We start from the raw sequence: 21,069 nt of genomic DNA on the forward strand, positions 1-21,069 counted from the left end.
CCGGGTCCAAGGGGGGCTACCCAAATCGCGGGGCCCACGGAGCAGCTGCTCTGGGCCCCCCAGGAGCAACTGGGCCCGGGGCAGCTGCCCCGTTTGCCCCGCGCTAAAGACGGCCCTGAAGCTGCCAGACAACTAACTGCTATTCAATCTATTACAGTGAAAAAAAATGTTTTTCTTTTTAAATGTCAAGCTTAAGCTATTGTGACACCAGATATGAGTGGTGGCACTGGGCAAATGGGCACAGTATCCACTGTGAGCCTGACACAGAAGCTGGCAGGCAGGCAACTGCAATTACATTACACAGAAAAAAGAAAAAAAAAAAAAGCAGACTGATGTTCTAGCCATAAAAATTGCTTTTTGGGGTGCTGTCCTTACAGCAGAGATCAGATGAGTCCTTCAGGACTGTAGTGGACACTGAATACCCTAGCCTAGATATCAATTTCCCTATCTAATGAGCCGCAGCTACACTTTCCCTCCTCTATCTAAGAATGCAGCTTCAGAATGAATCTAAAATGGATGCTGGGAGGGAGGTGGGAGGGTCTGGAAGGGAGGGTCTGCTGCTAATTTGCTGGAATGTGTCTGCTGACCTTGAGGCACAAGGTCAAAGTTTGCTCAATGATGACGAATAGGGGCGGATCGAACCGCGCATGTGTTCGCCCACGGCGGCGAACGTGAACACGCTATGTTCGCCGGGAACTATTCGCCAGCGAACAGTTCGGTACATCACTAGATAGAACGTAAACTGGTCCTTAGAATGGCCGGACTAATACGTTAGAGACAGAGAATGGTCAAAGGGAAAGCCAAGTCAGGTAAAACAGAAATCGGAATAACAAGGAATAGCCAAGGTCAAAATACCAGAACATCATAATCACAAGGATAAACGCACTCTCAGGAACCAGGAACAGGAAACCATGACAGGGCAAGGTACTGGGGCAAATCAGGGATTTAAATATCCCTCTCTGGGCTCTGATTGGTCAAAGGGTGACCTCTGACCCCAGAACATGTGCGTGCGTTGACGTCGTGACGTCACGCGCACGTCCGTATAACTTTGAGGGGCGGAGCCTTTGATGGACGCGACTGCATGGTCGGCGTCATCTTTGGTTTGGGCACACTGCCCAGAAAACGCGGAGGAGTGGTCCCCGGCTCGCAGACGAGCAGGTAAGCTCGCTTTATAGGGACGGTCATGCAGGTCGGGCACAGACGCACCATGCGGCGGGCCGGGAGTCGTAACAGTTACTCCCCTAGCAAGGTCCCTTCAGCACACCACTAAGTATTTCTTTGAATGTACTACGTCTTTGCTATTGATCAACATAGACAGACATTAAAAAAGACCTGTAACCTCAAAGACAGAGACAGCTAGCTAGCTCACTACAACATGGACAAACCTTATGCATCCATTATATGGACAAACACTGTCCCTCGGCCGCCACATAGACAAACACCATCTCTCCACCGCTACATGGACAATCATTCTCTCTCCACTACATGAACAAACATTATCTCTCCAGCTCGTAGACAAACATTATCTCTCCACCTCGTGGACAAACATTATCTCTCCACCACATGGATAAATGCCTCAGTCCAATACTGGTGGACACTAAATGCACATTTCATACAGAAGTAGAGAGATTCTCTATATGTCATAGTGTTTCTTTACGGATGATGAATAGTGTTTATCTGGCAGTTTAAGGAGCTGCAAGCCTACGTTGAAGACATAGGCAATCACTATAGAGAGATTAAGATCCTGTGGCTTCCTTAACCACTGAGCTGTCTCTCTTGATGACGGCATCCTTGTGTACCCTTGTTGTATACCTGGTACAAATGGTAGATCAAGCAAGAGATTTCAGAGAGAGTAACAAGGCACTAAGTCCAAGACTGGTGAAAATCATGATGTTAAGTAGGTGAATGTGTTAGAGACAAATGGTAAATATTTGGAGAAAAAAAACTTACCTGGCCTGTGTTTGGCATTGAAGGAAATCTTCACTCTGCACCGTGTCACAATCCTGGACTCCATGCTTCTCCAGCCACATTCTAACTTTGACGACGGACTCGAGTGACGGTCGGATAAGATTACTTACTTCAGCCAGAGACAGGTAGTGACCTGAAGAAGAGAATGACATTAGCACGTGATAGGAGGTGTGCAGGCTTTCCGTGATAAATATTCTTCTTAAACTATGTATTCATACAACAATGAGCTAAAGATCTAACACCGGGGTGCAGGGAATTTTGCCGACCTGCGAATCCCTCCCTTTTACGCCTACCCTCTTTCGATTTGAGTATCTTTCCCTCTAATGACTGGATTGGAATCATGAGATATAATGAGATGTGGTTACTAGGAATGATTATTAAACACTCTAGATGTAGCTATTACGTTAAATCAGGAAAAGCAAATCTAACGACATACCCCAAATGAGGCAAGTGACTGTGGACAACCACTGTGGACCTTCACGTAATGCTCAGCCAGAAACTGAGCAATGAATGACCAATACAGCAAAAATAAATACTGCACCCCAAAAAAAAAAGGAAATAACCACAGTGACCCCCCTCCTCCACCCACACCACAGTTTTGGGTATTGCAAACTGTGCTTTATTTGACCACTTTTTTGGTATTTTGACTTTTTATATTATTGTCTTAACCCCTTCAGGACGGAGTCAATAGTACACGTTCTGATCAAAACAAAATGTAAACAAAACCTGGTATTTGCGCTAATCGTAATTCACCTCTTTCATATTATTTTCACCCACACTTATTATATATCATTTTATTCAGGGGAAACTGGGCTTTTAATTTCTCATGAACTATTCATATTTGAAACATAATTTATTCTAAATAAAATGTAAAAAACTGTGAGAAATGAACATTTTTAAAAAAGTTTGTAGACATTTTAGCTGTAAATGTCATAATACCGTTAGCTTTGACTGCTAAAAAAAAAACATATTTGGATTCAGAAAAGTACAACAGTACCCCCCATTAACAGGTTTTTTGGTGTTTTGGAAAGTTACAGGGTCAAATATAGCACATTCCATTCTTCAGTTTTTAAAATTGAAATTTGCCAGATTGGTAAGTTTGCCTTTGAGACCGTATGGTAGCCCAGGAATGAGAATTACCCCCATGATGGCATACCATTTGCAAAAGTAGACAACCCAAGGTATTGCAAGTGGGGTATGTCCAGTGGGGTAAGCCACTTAGTCACAAACACTGGCCAAAGTTAGCATTCATGTTTGTTTTTGTGTGAAAAAAGCAAAAAAACGAATATTTGGCCAGTGTTTGTGACTAAGTGGCTACTAAAAAGACTGGACATACCCCAATTATACCTTGTAATATAATAAATAATATAAATATTTGCAGTTATTTGTATTTTATATATAGATAGATATATATAGAATGTCATTCTAAGTGTATTTTGTTACATATATATATATATTCATAACAAAATACAGTTAGAATGAGATTACATATGTATATATAATTTATTTAAGTTTTGTAAAAAATATTTTATTTATTTTATTGATTTACTATTGTAATTATACGTATATTTATAAACATATAATATATATAAATATATCTTTTCTATATGTAACGTCATTGTAAGATATTAAAATACACTACGTATGACGTTACATATATATAAGATGTATATATATTTGAAGCCCATTTAATGTGGGACGGCATAGAACACCGTTAAGGGGTTAATTTTTTGTTTATTTCTTCAACCACTTTTTTTTTTTTTCTGTGACCATTAAAACTAGTTCTAGGAGGTGAATTGAGAGGTTACGAGCCGCGCTGTGTATTGTACTTCTTTATTCTGTGATAAAGTGAACTGTGTTGTTTGTGAAGGAGTTTAGACTTCCTCTAAATAATGCCATTTAACCCCGAGGGTAGTATGTGTTGCATGTAACATAAATTAACGTTTAGATGTGGGCCGTGGGGGGGTTACATTCAGAGAGTAAGGCGGGCCGGTGGTCCACTCCTCAGGTTATAGGTAACTGGGAAAAAAGGTCCAGGCCAGGAATTCAGACTGACTCCAACCCACTGCCCAGCTGAAAGTAATAAGCAGCAGTACAGGTAATAAATCCCTCCCTGGCAGACAGGTAAGAGAGACTATGGGTCCTCCTGTGAGAGCTGAGAGCAGCAGTGTGACGGCCACCTGGCATCCAGACCGGTTACCCCTGTCAATTGCTGCTTCCTAGTACGTGCGAGCACCATAAGCACTGTACTGAAACACCATAACCACCGTAAACCCCACGAACTGCCGCAACTTGGTTGGGGTCTCACTGTCCTCCACCCACCCTGGACCCAAGACAAGGATCCAGCTTCCAGTGGGTGAACCTCTCCTAGTCCAGAGTGCGCAGCAGGAACAGCTCTTATAAGAGCTCAGGGGAGTATTGTGATACAGCAACCCCCAGAATAAATGTAGTTCTTCAATCCCCAAACATGAGCCAAAACTTCATGAAGGGTAAAACAAATCTCTCTTTAATGGGAGCCACACTGGCCTTTTATGACAATCCCCAAGCAAGGGGTATGCCCACATGCAGTGGTGTATCCTGGTTTTGTGCTGCCCTAGGCAGAACAAAACTCAGGCGCCCCCCCTCCCCCCCCACCCAACCTTTCCCCCCGCCCCGCATTCTAAATACACACACACACACACTCGCTAACAGAAACACACACACACTGACACACTCACACTCACTAACAAACACACTCACTCACTAGCAGACACAAACTAACATACACACACACTCACAGGCAAACACACACTAACAGACACACACACACACACTAACAGACACACACACACACACTAACAGACACACACACACACACACTAACAGACACACACACACACACACACACACTAACAGACACAAACACACACACACACACACACACTAACACTAACACGTTTTTTTTTAAATTTATTTCTAACACTTTTTTTTTTAAATTAATTTTTAACACATTTTTTTTTTTAATTTACCCCCCCCCCCCCTACCTTTGGGAATGCTGGGGAGGGGGGGTGTCTCTTCCTCCCTGGTGGTCCAGTGGCTGCTGGGCGATCGGGCGGCACTGCCAGCGAGGGAGCACTTCCCCTGAGCTGTCTGCTCAGCTCCCTCGCCAGCCTCAGAGTGAGGCTGGGAGCCGGAATATGACGTCATATTCCGGCTCCGCCTCCCAGCCTCACTCTGCGGCTGGCGAGGGAGCTGAGCAGACAGCTCAGGGGAAGTGCTCCCTCGCTGGCCGGCCGCCCGCCAGGCAGTGCCGCCCGATCGCCCAGCAGCCCGCCGGCATGTCTGTTAGCCGCAAGGCTAACAAGACATTTGCCTTGGGCATTTGGGGGCGGCTTTTTTTGCCGCCCCCTGGAAAATGCCGCCCAAGGCAAATGCCTTGTTTGCCTCGCGGCTAATACGCCCCTGCCCACATGGACCTTGTTGGGGACAGGGACACAAACTTAACAACCAATAACAGCAAAGTTACAAAGTATGATGTGGTGGAACACGCCTCGCCACTGGGCATTGGAGAGGCCTGGCTGCCCGCTTCCTACCTGCTGACTATGGCCCCTGGTAAATTTGTAACTTTGAATGCAATATTTGGGCATGTTGTATTTTATTATGCTGCTACTGGCCCTTTAAGAACCATCTGGGGACATACTGTGGAGTTACTGGGTGGCCACCATTTCATGTATCAGAGGCACATGGTGAGAACAATGGATGAAGCACATGGTGAGAACAATGGATGGCGGCCATTTTAACTCACAGACACAGTTTGAACTTTTCTACACGGTGCCATCTCGCCGGTATTTGGTGCACAAAGACATCATTCAGTAGTTTTAAACTATACAACAGGGAACACATTATACAGTAATTATTTTTTATATAATCTGTATATGTTCTGCGGAATCTGCATTAAACTGTATCTTCCAAACTACTGAACGGATCTAGGTGAATTTTGGATATGTGGTTCACCCAGATATTTTATGGGGTTATTGCATGTTTTGCGGTCCCTGTGATGTGTTTTATAATAGTGTATTTTTCCTGCCTGTGATAAATTACATTAACCCATTGTGTTCAGTAATTATATCACAGGCAGAGGGGAGGGATTGTATGTTTGTGCTGGGTGTGTTTTACGGTTTTCCTGTATATGATTGGTTGTACTGTGTCCCACACTGTGGGATGTCCCCTTGCATGGGGACTTGCATAAAAGCCATAGGCGTGCGCACGGGGTGTGCTGGGTGTGCCTGGGCACACCCTAATCCCCGCGGCACGCCTATGTATTGAGACCGGCAGGGGAGATCTCAGGATCCCCCCTGTCGGTCCATGCAGAGCCGGCGCTATCCGAGCGCCGGCTCTGCTCTCAGCCTCCCCTCACCGGCTCACAGGCAGTGAGGGAGGCAGGAGAGGACCCGGGGAGCTATTGCCAGCACCTCCGCCGGGTTCCTCTCGCGAGATCTGAGCGTTGCACTCTCCACTGGACCACCAGGGATGGATGGCAGCAGCAGCAGGATACCCCCTCCCAGGCATAAGGTAAGAAGGGAGGGGGGATAACTGATCTGCCCACACCTCCACTGTACCACCAGGGAAGGCAGCAAGGAAGGATCCCCCCTCCCTACATAAAGTAAGAAGGGAGGGGGGATATTAAGTAATGTACCCCCACCTCCACCCCCCACAATCACCCACAGACATACACAGCACAGCACCCACACACATACACAGCACCCACACACATACAGCACCCACACACATACACAGCACCCACAGACATACACAGCACCAACACACATACACAGCACATACACAGCACCCACACACATACACATCACCCACACACATACACAGCACCAACACACATACACAGCACCAACACACATACAGCACCCACACACACATTACACAAACAGCACCCTCACACTCACACAGCACACTAACAGTACCCTCACAAACACAAACAGGACCCTAACAAACACACACATACACACACACACAGCACACTACCAGTACCCTCACACACAAACAGCACCCTGACACACAGTACATTCACAGCACCCTCACAAGCATGCACACACAAACACCCCCACCTACATAGTACACTACCAGCACCCTCACACACACATCACACTAACAGCACCCTCACACAGCACACACACAGCTTTGTGTGTGTGTGTATATATGTGTGTATATATATACACACACACACATACATACATACATATATACACACCGCGTGTGCTTGTGCTTTAGGGTGCACACCCTAATGCAATAGGCTGCGCACGCCTATGATAAAAGCCAGTGTGTGGCCATTACAGTTGAGTTCCTGCTTAACCCTCAAAGTGAAGTATCGTCTCATTATTGGGGGAGGATTTATTGTATGCTGTTCCAGTTTGACTGCTAGGAGTGCATTCATATGTTGGAAAGTACTAATTTGCTTCTCCGGTTCGGTGATTGTGGTGTCTGCCAGAGTGTTTGGAGTCCTCAGGAAACGCTAGGAGCATCCTTTAACAGAGGTACCCAGTCGGGGTGCCCGTCGATCTGTTACATATGACACTCCCTTACACATCATACAATCCCTCCTCTCTGCCTGGGAGATAATTGAGGCAGAAACTGTTATCTCCAGGCAGAAAAACACATATTTTACAAAACTCCAAAAGTACCCCCAAAACACATAAAATCCCCACAATTATTACATCTGATAGCCCTGAAGTCATTGCGCAAAAATCACCCAGATCAGGGGTTCAAGAATTCTATGGAAGTCTTATTTTGGCCGACCGCATGCATGCTCTTATGCCCAAAACAGTTCCAGAGAATCAGGCAGTGCAGCCGGTCTACTTTGGGGATTCGAAATACAGTACGAAATACCGCATGTAGCCATTCGTAGATAAAGTCATTATATGTCTCTTGTTCGTGAGCTTCTTTTTATCGAACACTGTTCGACTACCGTTTGAATAGCCGAACATCCATGGAAGGTAAAGTTTACAACGTGTTCACGACGTCGAGTGTCCGATGTGAGTTCCATGAACTTGACGACTAAACACCGCTCATTGTACTTGCGGCTTAAGATGGCTGCTGCCGCGTGGTCGAATGGCACTTCGAAAGGCTTCTGGAGTTCGAAGTGCCGCTTCGAAAGTTCGAATGGTTCCTGTTACCAGTCCCAACCGGCACAAATAGTGTTTTTAAACAAAGTCTATTACAGGGCCCAGATTCACAGGGAAGGAGGCTGGCAAACAGGACCCTCCAAGAACGAGGTTCAGTTAGTAAATAAATCCCTCCCTGACAGACAGGTAAGGGAGACTATGGGTTCTCCTGTGAGAGCTGAGAGCAGCAGTAAGTAAATAAATCCCTCCCTGACAGACAGGTAAGGGAGACTATGGGTTCTCCTGTGAAAGCCAAGAGCAGCAGTAAATAAATCGCTCCCTGACAAACAGGTAAGCGAGACTATGGGTCCTCCTGTGAGAGCCAAGAGCAGCAGTAAGTAAATAAATCCCTCCCTGACAGACAGGTAAGGGAGACTATGGGTCCTCCCGTGAGAGCCGAGAGCAGCAATAAGTAAATAAATCCCTCCATGACAGACAGGTAAGGGAGACTATGGGTTCTCCTGTGAGAGAAGCAGTAAGTAAATAAATCCCTCCATGACAGACAGGTAAGGGAGACTATGGATTCTCCTGTGACAGAAGCTTCTCGTTTGGGATTCTCTGAGCAGGCTATCCAGAGGATTAGTAGATGGGAGTCGGGAAGGTGTCGGTCCTATGTGCTCCCAACCAGGCTGACTGCCTTTTCCCCTGTGTTTTTTCTGCAGGGTCCAGCCGAAGGGTCTGGTTAATTGGCAATTCCTACATTTATTGGGCCCATCTCCAGGCAGGGGTCCAACCTGATTGGACTCGTCTCGGCCTTTCAACAGAGTCGGCGGATGTCAGATGGTTTGGGATTTGGGGCATGCGTTGCTTCTCAACGTAGCGCTGCAGGATCAAAGTAAACAAACGGGTTTCCAAATTAGTGCTGGGTAGGGGGGTCTGACGGTTTGACACTTTTTTAAAACGGAAGGCGGTTTATTTTCGCTCTGACGGGGTCTACCTGACCGATGTGGTTCTAAATTTATTTAATCTAGTGCTGCATTATGTGGTAGAACAGGCAATGGCGTTGGTGGGGGGTCGCACCCGCTGATTTAGGGGTAAAGCAGCTGGGCTAGTGGCGGGTATGGTCCTTGCCAATCCGGGTTGGAGCAAGAGTACAGGGGGAAGAAGGAAGGTTGGGGCTGATCCCTCCCCTAACCTACATGCCCACTGAGCCAAAGGCCGGCTAATGGTTGGCATGGTGGTAAGTTAAGGCCAGGTGGTGTTAGGATGAGGGGGGAGCGCCCAGGAGTACTCGTGTTTGGTGATGGAATGGTTTGGCAAGGACGAGACTGGGGTTTAACTATATATTTTGTTGATATTGTTAGTAAATGTTATTTTCTATGGAACTATTTTCGGCTATGGGACCTGCGGTCGGTCAAAATGTCACTTCCAGGAAATTCCTAAACCCCTGAACTGATCTGGGTGATTTATGGGTATGTTGGTAACCCAGATCAAAGCTATCAGGGGGTGTGGGGATATCATGTGTTTTGGGGTACTTTTGGGACTTCATAGAAAAGTACATTTTTTTCTGTGCTTGGAGATAATTGGATTAGAATTCGTTCAGTTACTGATTCAATTATCTCCCAGGCAGAAAGGAGGGATTGTGTGCTGTGTGTGGGAGTGTCATGCCTTGTGACCTTATTGTTATTGGTCTGTGATGTTGTAAATCAGTCCACCATCAGGTCCATGTGGGTGTACCCCTTACATGGGGATTGTCATATAAGGCCAAGTGTGGCACCATTAAAATCTATTCCAGCTTACACTCCAAAACGGTGTGTCGTCCTGTTATTGGAGGGAAAGAAGATTTACTCCTGTGTCTGTTGTTCCAGCTTGCAGAGAATTCAACAGGGAAAGTCCTTGTAAGGACTAGAGCTCCCAGGACTGAGTGTCGTCCAGTGCCTGGGGGTGTCTAGAGCTAATTCCCCATTTGGCTCCAAGAGAGCGCGGTTTCAGGGCCCCAGTCAAGCCACGGCGACTGTGGGGAAGAGTGCTGAGGTTTGTCCCCTATTCCAGCTAGGAAGCGGTCCTTGGCAGAGGTACCCAGCCAGGGGTACAGGGAGCTCTGTTACAGGGGGACAGACCCCAAGAGAGGTGTCTCTGACAGCCGAGATTCTCTGTGTGTCACTGTGTAACAATGGGGGGGGGGGGGCACAGACGGCAAGAGAGGCGTCTCTGCCCTGGGGAACATTAGTGTAACGGACCGTTTCACTTACAAGAGGATAAAAACCGTTTAGGCGATAATCCCCTTTTCCATAGACCAGCAGCTACTGCAAGCACCAATCTCCCGAACTGCAAACTGTACGAATTCACCAACTCCCGAACTGGAAACACATGAACCCTGGAATCAGCCGAACAGGAAAAGCATACAATCCGCTTACACTCCTGGCAGTCAGCATACAATCCAATTCCCCCAAAAACGAGACGACACATCGGTTTGAGGGTCAAGCAGAATCTGAGGTGCTGGCACACCCATAAGGCAATAAAGATACCCCAACCACTAAAAAACAAAGACAGCAAACCTACCAAAAAGTGTGCCCTCTTACAACACCAAAAACAATAATGTAACAAATAAAGAAGTAGGGATGCGAAACCAAAAATACACTTCTAAGGTGCAGATATAAAAATATATACAACCTTTCAATAGCGAAGTAGGCGATATCTATATAAAAATAAATCGCACATAGTGTATTACAGAATAAACATAGAGGACACGCAGGATGATAATGTGGAACTCACAAGATTGCAGTGATAATATACACACAAATAAACAAATAAAAAGTTTGGAAAGACAATCTTTATTGAGAAACCGAGAAGTTTTTCAAAAAAAGAAAATTAACAACAGATTTGAATATGCTTTCATCACCAGATTTAATTCCCAGGCCAAAAAAATGGAAACAATTCTAAAAAGACATTGGCACATACTAAGGAAGGATGACATATTAGGAAAAGTGATTCCAGAAAAACCAATGGTGATATATAAAAAGGCAGAAAATCTGAAAAACCATTTGGCACCTAGTTTATTGCGCACAAAAAAGGTCAACACCCGTTTATTTGATTTAAAAGGTTTTTTTAGTTGTGGGAAATGCTCCACCTGTAAATTTCAAAAAAGATCCACACATGATTTTACTGGTACTTATACTAATAAAAAGTATGAGATAAAAAAGTTTATCCAATGTTCCACCACGTTTGTTATTTACCTTTTACAATGCGGTCGTGGTGCACAATATGTAGGACGAACAACACGCAAACTACATACTAGACTGGCGGAACATTTTTATAATATCCGTACCAACAAAACGGAACACAGTGTTCCCAAACACTGCAACACTTGCCCGTCTTTTTCATGGGAGAATTTTATGGCCTTTGGGATTGATAGAGCAGAAAAAAATTGGAGAGGAGGCAACAGATCGATATTATTGAATAAAAAGGAAGCACAGTGGATTTATAATTTAGGCACCCTTAAACAAGGCCTCAATATGGATATAGATCTTACAGGATTAATTTAAATTCTTTCCTACTTTCTTTCTGTCTTTTCCTCTTTTTAGATACAATATACAATTCTGTTTATAATTATGTATTTTTGGTTCTGTTTTTAATTTCTGTTTTTTAAGTTTCAGAAATATCTTTTGGAGCAACAATTTCATATTTATTCATTCATTTTATTTTTACTGGAGTATCGATATCAATTAATAAATATTTGTATTGGAGTGCCCATATGTATATTCATATTGGTTTTATATTTATAATAGATATGTATGTTTTTTGGAAAAATAGTATTGTGATATACATTTACTCGTTATGGATGTTAAAAGGTGTCCCATGATTATTAGATACATAACTATTTTACTATTTTTTCATTCATTTTTTTGAGCTATTCATTTTTTAGCCAGATATTTATTTTGAATCCATACAGTTTTCTTTATATTATCAATAGCCGGATATCTTTTCATTATGAGACATCTTACTGTAACTATGTAAAAGGTTTTCTTCTATGTTCCGTTTTTTCGCCTATGCGTTCCAACATGGAACGCACGGAAGTGTTTCATCGCCAAACCGGAACCGGAAGTGACGCCGGACGGATGTAGTGCGTTCCAAACTGAAACGCACACGACGGAGAATCCACACAGGTGAAGCACATTCCGGTATTTTGGCGGCATATTTAAACGGCGACCTGTGAACAGAGAAACAGAATCCCTGAGGAAGTCATCTAGACGAAACGCGTCGGATTATACTATTTGGGGGACTTACTTTGTATGCTGTCACTACCACCTTCGGAGTGGATTTCATGCGTTTTTATTTGGACCCTGTTGAAAAATAGAAGATTGTGTTTCATATATTCTGAAGATATTTTCTGACTGAGGATGATGGGCTTGATTATCACTGCAATCTTGTGAGTTCCACATTATCATCCTGCGTGTCCTCTATGTTTATTCTGTAATACACTATGTGCGTGCTGGCACACCCAGCCTGGTTTTTATTGCAGTTGTTACAAATACAGGTCCGCCCACAGGGAGGTATAAAACAACCACTCACACATCAGTTACATCCCACATATTCCCTCCCCTTATCCTGAGAGGAAACTCAATTATACATACAGTTAAAACATACTTTCTACCCAACTTTCATAACTCTAAAACCATACATCACATTCACATAAAAATACATATCCACAATCAATCCATTCAGGGGAACAACATATTAAAAAATGGCATGGATCAGACCAGGGGTTCAAAAGTTAGTAAAGTATATTTTAAAACCCCTGCCAGCATGGCTTTCCGGCTCAGACCGGTTTTACGGAGCCCTCTCTCCTGGAAACAATGGAGATGTAATTCAATTACCTCCCAGGACAGAGACAGACTCCATTGAGCACATGGGGACACAAAGACAGTAAAACACTTTAAAATACATAAAGTCACCTTTTACACATAACACACAGACATTTCACATATCCCCAGATAGCTGGGATCTGAGCGCACAAAACTACCGAATAGCGCGCAGATCCTATTCACACAGTTCAATTGCCATGGAGCTGAAGTCTTTAACTACACGAATGGGCTCCATGGCATAGCTATCTGGGTTAACACATTCACATAAAGTCTGGTCCATAGTCCAAAGGCAAGAGGCGGGCAAGCAGCCCCCTCCAAGGACACGTGGCGAGGTCGGTTTCGCCACAATTAGTATCTTACCTGAGGGGAGAAATGGAGGACCACACACAGGCATCTCATCGTCCACCCTGAGCATCCATTGTGCATGAGATCAGCCTGGGCCCACGTGATCTATGCTGAAAATACACACATGTGCTCAGCCCCTCCCTTAACACCTATTCCATCATGTCCAAGACACCATGGTAACAGAAAATCTCTCGCTAGAAGCTTCTGAACTTGGCTAGATGTGAAATGTAGTCATTATCGCTCTTCCACGAGGGCCCAGGCCGATCTCATGTCGGAACACAGACAAACACAGAGTGTATTTACCAAGGTGCCGCCCTCTACGCTCTCAACAGTGAATGTTTGAATTCTCACTTTAGTGAATAATCCTGATGGTATCAAAAGGTCAAAATAGAGAAAAGGAAAAATGGTTTTAGTCATCGAGGCTTTCTGCTTCACTTTGAATTCTCACCTTTATAAATAACTGAACACACTTATTGGCAAGGTTTTTATGCCTCTTATGATTAAAAGGTTAAACGTAGTCTGACACATTTCTACTTCTGAACAAGGTGTAGCTCCAGGTGGATCTTTGCGTCTCCACAATTCTGTCCCACTTTGTAAGAATACTATGGTAATTTAATATTCATCAGTGGTTTTGATGTGGCTATGGTGCCTGAAGTCTGTATCTAGTTTAACCCTTGACTGCCAGAGGTGTAAATCCACTTCCAGCAGCATCATGCGGTGTCATTAACCCCTTCACGAAGCTGGACAGACATTTTCCATTGTAGCGGAGCTGCAATCGTAAGATCGAATATCTCTGCTGGAATCCTCTGGAGCTGGAAGAAAGCGCTGGTCGGTGATTATAGCCCATTCCCATTCCCCCAGTAACTGGACACAGTTCTGGGAGTCAACTGAGTTTTATTCGGCCACACACGGCTTTTTATGCATGGCCCCTAGCATGGGGACTCCACAACACCATAACAGGTTGTTTTTTTCCAAGAGTCTCTGGGACTGAGAGATAATTGAGCTCTAAATGGATAACTCAATTATGTCTCAGTTACAGAAAATAACATATGTGACAAACTCCCATATTTCTTTGTCGCAGTTATTTTTCCCTGCGTTCGGTAGACTAACGAGCATCGACCACCCCCCTGGCTCATTTAACTTCAAAGAATCCATAGACTTAAGTGCTCTTTGTGTGGGCACCATTCATATAACCGAACAACACGTGCGCCGAAAAACACTGAAAAATCTTGTCACCCAAAAGCAGGCAGCGGTAACTGGTCGTCGAGTGTCTGGAATTCTAATGCGGTCACTCGACCCCCCCCGAACACCGGTGATTTCGTACAAACGCATGCTTCTTTCCACGACAAACCAGGAGAGCGATGTTCGGTAGGATTGTTTGCATGAGCCAGGGGAACCGTTCGACTTTTGGTTATTATTATTATTATTATTATTATCATTTATATAGCGCCAACAGATTCCGTAGCACTTTACAATATTATGAGAGGGTGGATGTAACTATAAATAGGACAATTACAAGAAAACTTACAGGAACAATAGGTTGAAGAGTTAGTTTGGGAACTTCCGAAGGTAACCAACCGCTACCGCTGATTCTCTGGAACTGATTTTCGCAGACACCACATGTGCAGTTGGTCAAAACATTCCCCTGGTGGGGATTCGGCTGTGTTCGTGGGATCAGAGTGCTATTTGGATATGTTGGGCGCTCAGAAAAGTCAGTGTCTGAGCGCCCAACATATCCAAAAAGCGCTCAGATTGGTTCAGTGAAACGAAATCGCCATTCGAGAGATGTTTTGTCCGGCCGGCCACATGGTGATGCCCCAAAAGAGTTTCAGAGAATTCAGGGCAGTGGCTGGTCTCTGTTCGAGGGTTCCTGTACAAACACCGACAAATGCTCTCCCTGGCTCCTAAGTAGCAAATGCTCCCCACAGTCGGTAGTTCATACCTCCCAAACGTGGTTTGTGTAGATGGTCGGGAAAGTGTATGGGCAGCAGTACCATCTTTGCCGGTGGTTCGCAAGCACGTGTAGCCAAAGGAGTTCCACGCGCTCGATGTAGCGCTGCCTGTGTTCGGGAGACAAAATGGCCCACGGGACCACGTATGTTCGGTTATACGAATGGCGGCCACCCAGGGAAAGCACTCGAGTTAATCCTTTAATTGTGGTTAGCAGCCAGGGGTGACCGGTGTTCTGAAGCAATAAAGAGGGTAACCACACAAGTTCTATTGGGTCCACGAACAGGGGGATACGGACAATTCAGGAAAACTCAATATGGGTTCGGGCAACCCCAGGGAATGATGCCAGGTCCGCAACATCCATCATGCATATTGTAGTGGAGCTCCCTGTACCCCGGCTGGGTACCTAAGCCAAGGACCGCTTCCTAGCTGGAACCGAGGAAAACCTCAGCGCTTCTGCCCCAGTCACCGTGGCTTGACTGGGGTCCACCTGGAGCCTCTCTGTCCTAAAGCCGGATACGGGAACTAGCCTATTCTCCCTTCCAGGGACTGGACAACACACAGTCCTGGAAGCTACAGTCCTTCCAAGGACTTTCCCCGCTGAATCCTCAACAAGGTGCTGAGCAGTGATTAGCCCTTTTCCCTCCTAGTAACTAGACGACACATAGTTCTAGGAGTATAACTGATTTGAATGAGCCAAACTCTGTCTTTTATGCACAGACCCCAGCAGGTGGTCTACATTGTATTCAACACAAGCCCCTCCCAGGAAGCTCTGGGCCTGGGAGATAATTGCTTTAACCCCTTAAGGACACATGACATGTGTGACATGTCATTAATCCCTTTTATTCCAGAAGTTTGGTCCTTAAGGGGTTAAAGAGGGGGTTAAAGCTAATTATCTCCCAGGAATAGACAGCCCGACATAAAAGTACTCCAAAACATAAAATAACCCCACATATAATACATCCCCAAATATCCCAGATCTGAGCTCCCAAATTCTCCAAATAGTGCTCAGATCCATGCAGGGTAGGGGAAACGCCACCATGTTAAAGTTCTTATTGGCCGCACATGTGGTACTATGCCCCAAACAGTTTCAGGGCATTTAGTGCTTTTGCCGGTCAACTTTCTGGAGCTCCTGCGTCCGCAATACGGGGTGCTCCGTCTGGCTCTTGGGTAGTGTTTCTTCCCCTTGCGGATTTCAAAGTAGTTTAAAACCACGGACCAATTTGTCTGGGAACCGTGCAGTCACCTCATGCCAAAAACCGTTTCATAACATTCACGGCTAAGTACTGCTAAGGTGACTGGGAAGCCACGAAGTCCTAATGCTGAACTTATTTACATAGCAGTTGTGGTCAAGTAACACTGAGGACTATTCATGGGTTTGGCCGCCAGGGAGCTAGCATTCGGTTCCATTCACATGGAGGGAAAGTGCCGAACCAGGGGCACCAAGGGAAGCTACCATTGCGGCTGGGCTGGGCATCTCCCAAATGGTGTCCCCAGACCTGGACCACAGTCAGTGGGTAGGAGGCCGGCTTCCACAATCCTCCAGGAGCGTTTATCACACATATTACCCTCAAGGCCGCTATATGAACAATTTCAGTCATTTACTAAAATTAACCCTGTATCACCGCGATCATGGCAATTATGGGGTTAATGCTGCTGCAGTCTGGCTCTGTTTCCAAGGCAGACAGGCAGCAGCCAACCGCACAGTACCAGCCCAGGTGACCTCTCTGAGAGCCTGTCAGAGCGAGTACATGTGCTGCAGGGACTCCTGACCTGCCTCCCTGCACTTCCGTGTTCAGTGTGAAAAGACTGATCCATTTCTCACTGTAGAAAAACATGTTAGTTAAAGGATCACTGTAGGGTCAGGAACACAAACATGTATTCCTGACTCTATAGTGTAAACACCACCATCTAGCCCCGCTGGGCCCCTCATGCCTCCCTAAATATAGCAAAATCTTACTGTATTCAAGCCAGAAGCTGTAACTCTGCATGCTGTTTGCCTCAGAAAAAATAGCTGTCTGCTGACATCATCAGAAGTGATAGCCTGATCCAATCACAGTGCTTCCCTGTAGGATTGGCTGAGACCAGGGCCGGACTGGGAATAAAAAGTAGCCCTGGAAATGTTTTACACCAGCTGTGACAGATATACAGGTGGAAAAACACAAAGGATTATAAATTATTTACCCAAAATTATTTCATCCCCAAAACTTGAATAGTCATTGACTGATAGCTGCTGCGTGTCTAATTTAAATTAATCTTATTTTGTTTAGTCCTCAATCCTATGAGTGCACTCTGCGTTGGATATAGTTTGATACCAGGGAATCAAAGACTGAGAGAAGGGCAGGGTTATCGACTAAACTAATAATTTTTGTGAATAAATTCCAAAATTAGGCTACAATAGTCAAACATAGAAACATAGAATGTGACGGCAGATAAGAACCATTCGGCCCATCTAGTCTGCCCAATTTTCTAAATACTTTTATTAGTCCCTAGCCTTATCTTATAGTTAGGATAGCCTTATGCCTATCCCCTGCATGCTTAAACTCCTTTACTGTGTTAACCTCTACCACTTCAGCTGGAAGGCAATTCCATGCATCCACTACCCTCTCAGTAAAGTAATACTTCCTGATATTATTTTTAAACCTTTGTCCCTCTAATTTAAGACTATGTCCACTTGTTGTGGTAGTTTTTCTTCTTTTAAATATAGTCTCCTCCTTTACTGTGTTGATTCCCTTTATGTATTTAAATGTTTCTATCATATCCCCCCTGTCTCGTCTTTCCTCCAAGCTATACATGTTAAGATCCTTTAACCTTTCCTGGTAAGTTTTATCCTGCAATCCATGAACCAGTTTAGTAGCCCTTCTCTGAACTCTCTCTAAGGTATCAATATCCTTCTGAAGATACGGTCTCCAGTACTGTGTACAGTACTCCAAGTGAGGTCTCACCAGTGTTCTGTACAATGGCATGAGCATGTATGTACATAGTGGGGAATCGCGATGCAGCCTAGAACAAAAGCTAACCCCATTCAACCCCCCAATAACGACACCACTTAGTATGGATGAAAACAGGCCACAGCATTTATTATCACAAACTAAATTACTGCATAACACATCCATAACTTTATTTATTAAATCTCTTCTTTTTCTGTAACCAAAAACGTTAGACATAAATAAGCATAAATTAACATATATACATATATAACATAGTGTTATACAGTGACCCAACCGTCCTTGCCAATAAACATACAGTGGTTCCTAATCACCACTTCCTCTCACCTCCCCCCTCGTCATAAAAACATATCATTCCAATGCCCGCCATCAGCCGACCTTATCCACGCTCGATGGGCACGAGACCTCAGGCAACCTAATGTTAAACCTTTAAAGCAGGGGAGGTTGAGACCTTAAAAACTTGTTCATCTCATTCCATATACTTAAACGTAACCTCAAACTCAACTGGCAAGGACATACCCCCGGCTAGCTGCGACTAAATATACCAATAAGGTGGGCGGGAGGGAAGCTGTTTGCTGGCCCGAATCCCAAGTGGCACTGAGGTAAGACCTCCCTCACACTAACTTACACAGAACATAATCCCACCCACACACTCTTTCTCAACCAATCCCATGCATCTATCCCCACACTCCTACATGTGCCCTTGTCTGCTTAGCTGCGCTATCTCCCCAGGGCCTCTTCCCTCTTTCTACTGCTAATACCTCTCCCTATACAACCAAACATTCTGCTAGCATTTCCTGCTGCTCTATTACATTGTCTGCCTACCTTTAAGTCATCAGAAATAATCACCCCTAAATCCCTTTCCTCAGATGTTGAGGTTAGGACTCTATCAAATATTCTGTACTCTGCCCTTGGGTTTTTACGTCCAAGATGCATTATCTAGCACTTATCCACATTAAATGTCAGTTGCCACAACTCTGACCATTTTTCTAGTTTACCTAAATCATTTGCCATTTGGCTTATCCCTCCTGGAACATCAACCCTGTTACATATCTTAGTATCATCCGCAAAAAGACACACCTTACCATCAAGACCTTCTGCAATATCACTAATATATATAAAATATTAAAGAGAATGGGTCCAAGTACAGATCCCTGAGGTACCCCACTGGTGACAAGCCAAAGCTTTGAATATACTCCATTGACTACAACCCTCTGTTCCCTGTCACTCAGCCACTGCCTTACCCATTCAACAATATTGGAATCCAAACTTAAAGATTGCAGTTTATTGATAAGCCTTCTATGTGCAACAGTGTCAAAAGCCTTACTGAAATCTAGGTAAGCAATGTCTACTGCACCACCCTGATCTATAATTTTAGTTACCCAATCAAAAAAATCAATAAGATTAATTTGGCATGATCTCCCTGAAGTAAATCCATGTTGTCTCTGATCTTGAAATCCATGTGTTTTTAGATGTTCAACAATCCTATCCTTTAACATGGTTTCCATCACTTTCCCCACTACTGAAGTTAGGCTTACTGGCCTATAGTTGCCCGACTCCTCCCTATTACCTTTCTTGTGAATGGGCACAACATTCGCCAACTTCCAATCTTCTGGGACTACTCCTGTTATCAATGATTGGTTAAATAAATCTGTTAATGGTTTTGCTAGTACACCACTAAGCTCTTTTAATAGCTTTGGGTGTATTCCATCAGGTCCCATTGACTTATTTGTCTTTACTTTTGACAGTTGAAATAGAACCTCTTCCTCTGTAAACTCATGTGTAATAAATTAGTTATTTATCCTTTTTCTTAACTGAGGTCCCTTTCCTTCATTTTCATCTGTAAATACTGAACAAAAATAGTCATTAAGGCAGTCAGCTAGACTTTATCCTCTTCTACATACCTTCCTTCTTTTGTTTTTAATCTAACTAATCCTTGTTTTACTTTTCTTTTCTCATTTATGTATCTAAAAAAGTTTTTTACCCTTTTTTACTGACTGTGCTATTTTCTCTTCTGTGTGTGATTTGGAAGCTCTTGTAACTTGCTTATAGCCTCTTTCTGCCTAATCTTATAGGTCATTCTGTCTTCCTCACGTTTTTTTTTTATAATTACTTAATGCTAACTTTTTGCTTTTTACTATTTTGGCCACATCTGCGGAGTACCACAGTGGTTTCTTTTTTTGCTTTTACTGACAAGCCTAATGCAATTTTCTGTTGCCTTCACCAGTGCAACTTTTAAATAATCCCATTTCTCTTGGACGCCATTTAAATTGCTCCAGTCTGATAATGACTCCTTTACACATATTCTAATTTTAGAAAAGTCTGTTTTTCTAAAGTCTAAAACTTTTGTTTTTGTGTGGTGTGACTCAGTCACTGTTCTTATATTAAACCACACTGACTGATGATCACTGGATCCTAAACTTTCACCTACAGTAATATCTGATACCAAATCTCCATTTGTTAACACTGAATCTAGTATGGCCTCTTTCCGAGTTAGCTCCTCAACAACTTGTTTTAGAGACAATCCCAGTAGGGAGTTTAGAATATGTGTGCTCCTGGCACAAGCAGCTTTTTTTGTTTTCCAATTCACATCAGGAAGATTAAAGTCACCCATGATGATAACTTCCCCCTTCATTGTCATTTTAGCTATTTCCTCAACTAGTAGATTATCTAACTCTTCAATTTGTCCTGGGATCTATAAATAACACCTACACAAGTTACTCTGTGATTACCAAATTCTAACGTAACCCAAACAGACTCTATGTTCACCTCACTAACTTTTATTAGGCTAGATTTTATGCTATCCTTCACACACAGGGCCACCCCTCCCCCTTTCTTGCCTTCCCTGTCTTTTCTATATAAAGAGTACCCTGGTATTGCTATGTCCCAGTCATTTTT

The 21,069-nt window shown here is 44.0% G+C and overlaps 1 protein-coding gene across 1 annotated transcript in view; it reads right to left on the reverse strand.

Moving 5' to 3' along the window:
• Positions 1-21,069, reverse strand: part of TPP1 (tripeptidyl peptidase 1) — a 187,679-nt gene that overhangs the window by 83,274 nt on the left and 83,336 nt on the right. The window contains exon 4 of the mRNA XM_063433424.1: positions 1,951-2,101. Within this exon, the coding sequence (XP_063289494.1) occupies positions 1,951-2,101 (151 nt within the window). The remainder of the gene's footprint in view (positions 1-1,950; positions 2,102-21,069) is intronic.

This window comes from Pelobates fuscus, chromosome 1 (genome assembly GCF_036172605.1).
Source record: "Pelobates fuscus isolate aPelFus1 chromosome 1, aPelFus1.pri, whole genome shotgun sequence".
Lineage (NCBI taxonomy): Eukaryota > Metazoa > Chordata > Amphibia > Anura > Pelobatidae > Pelobates > Pelobates fuscus.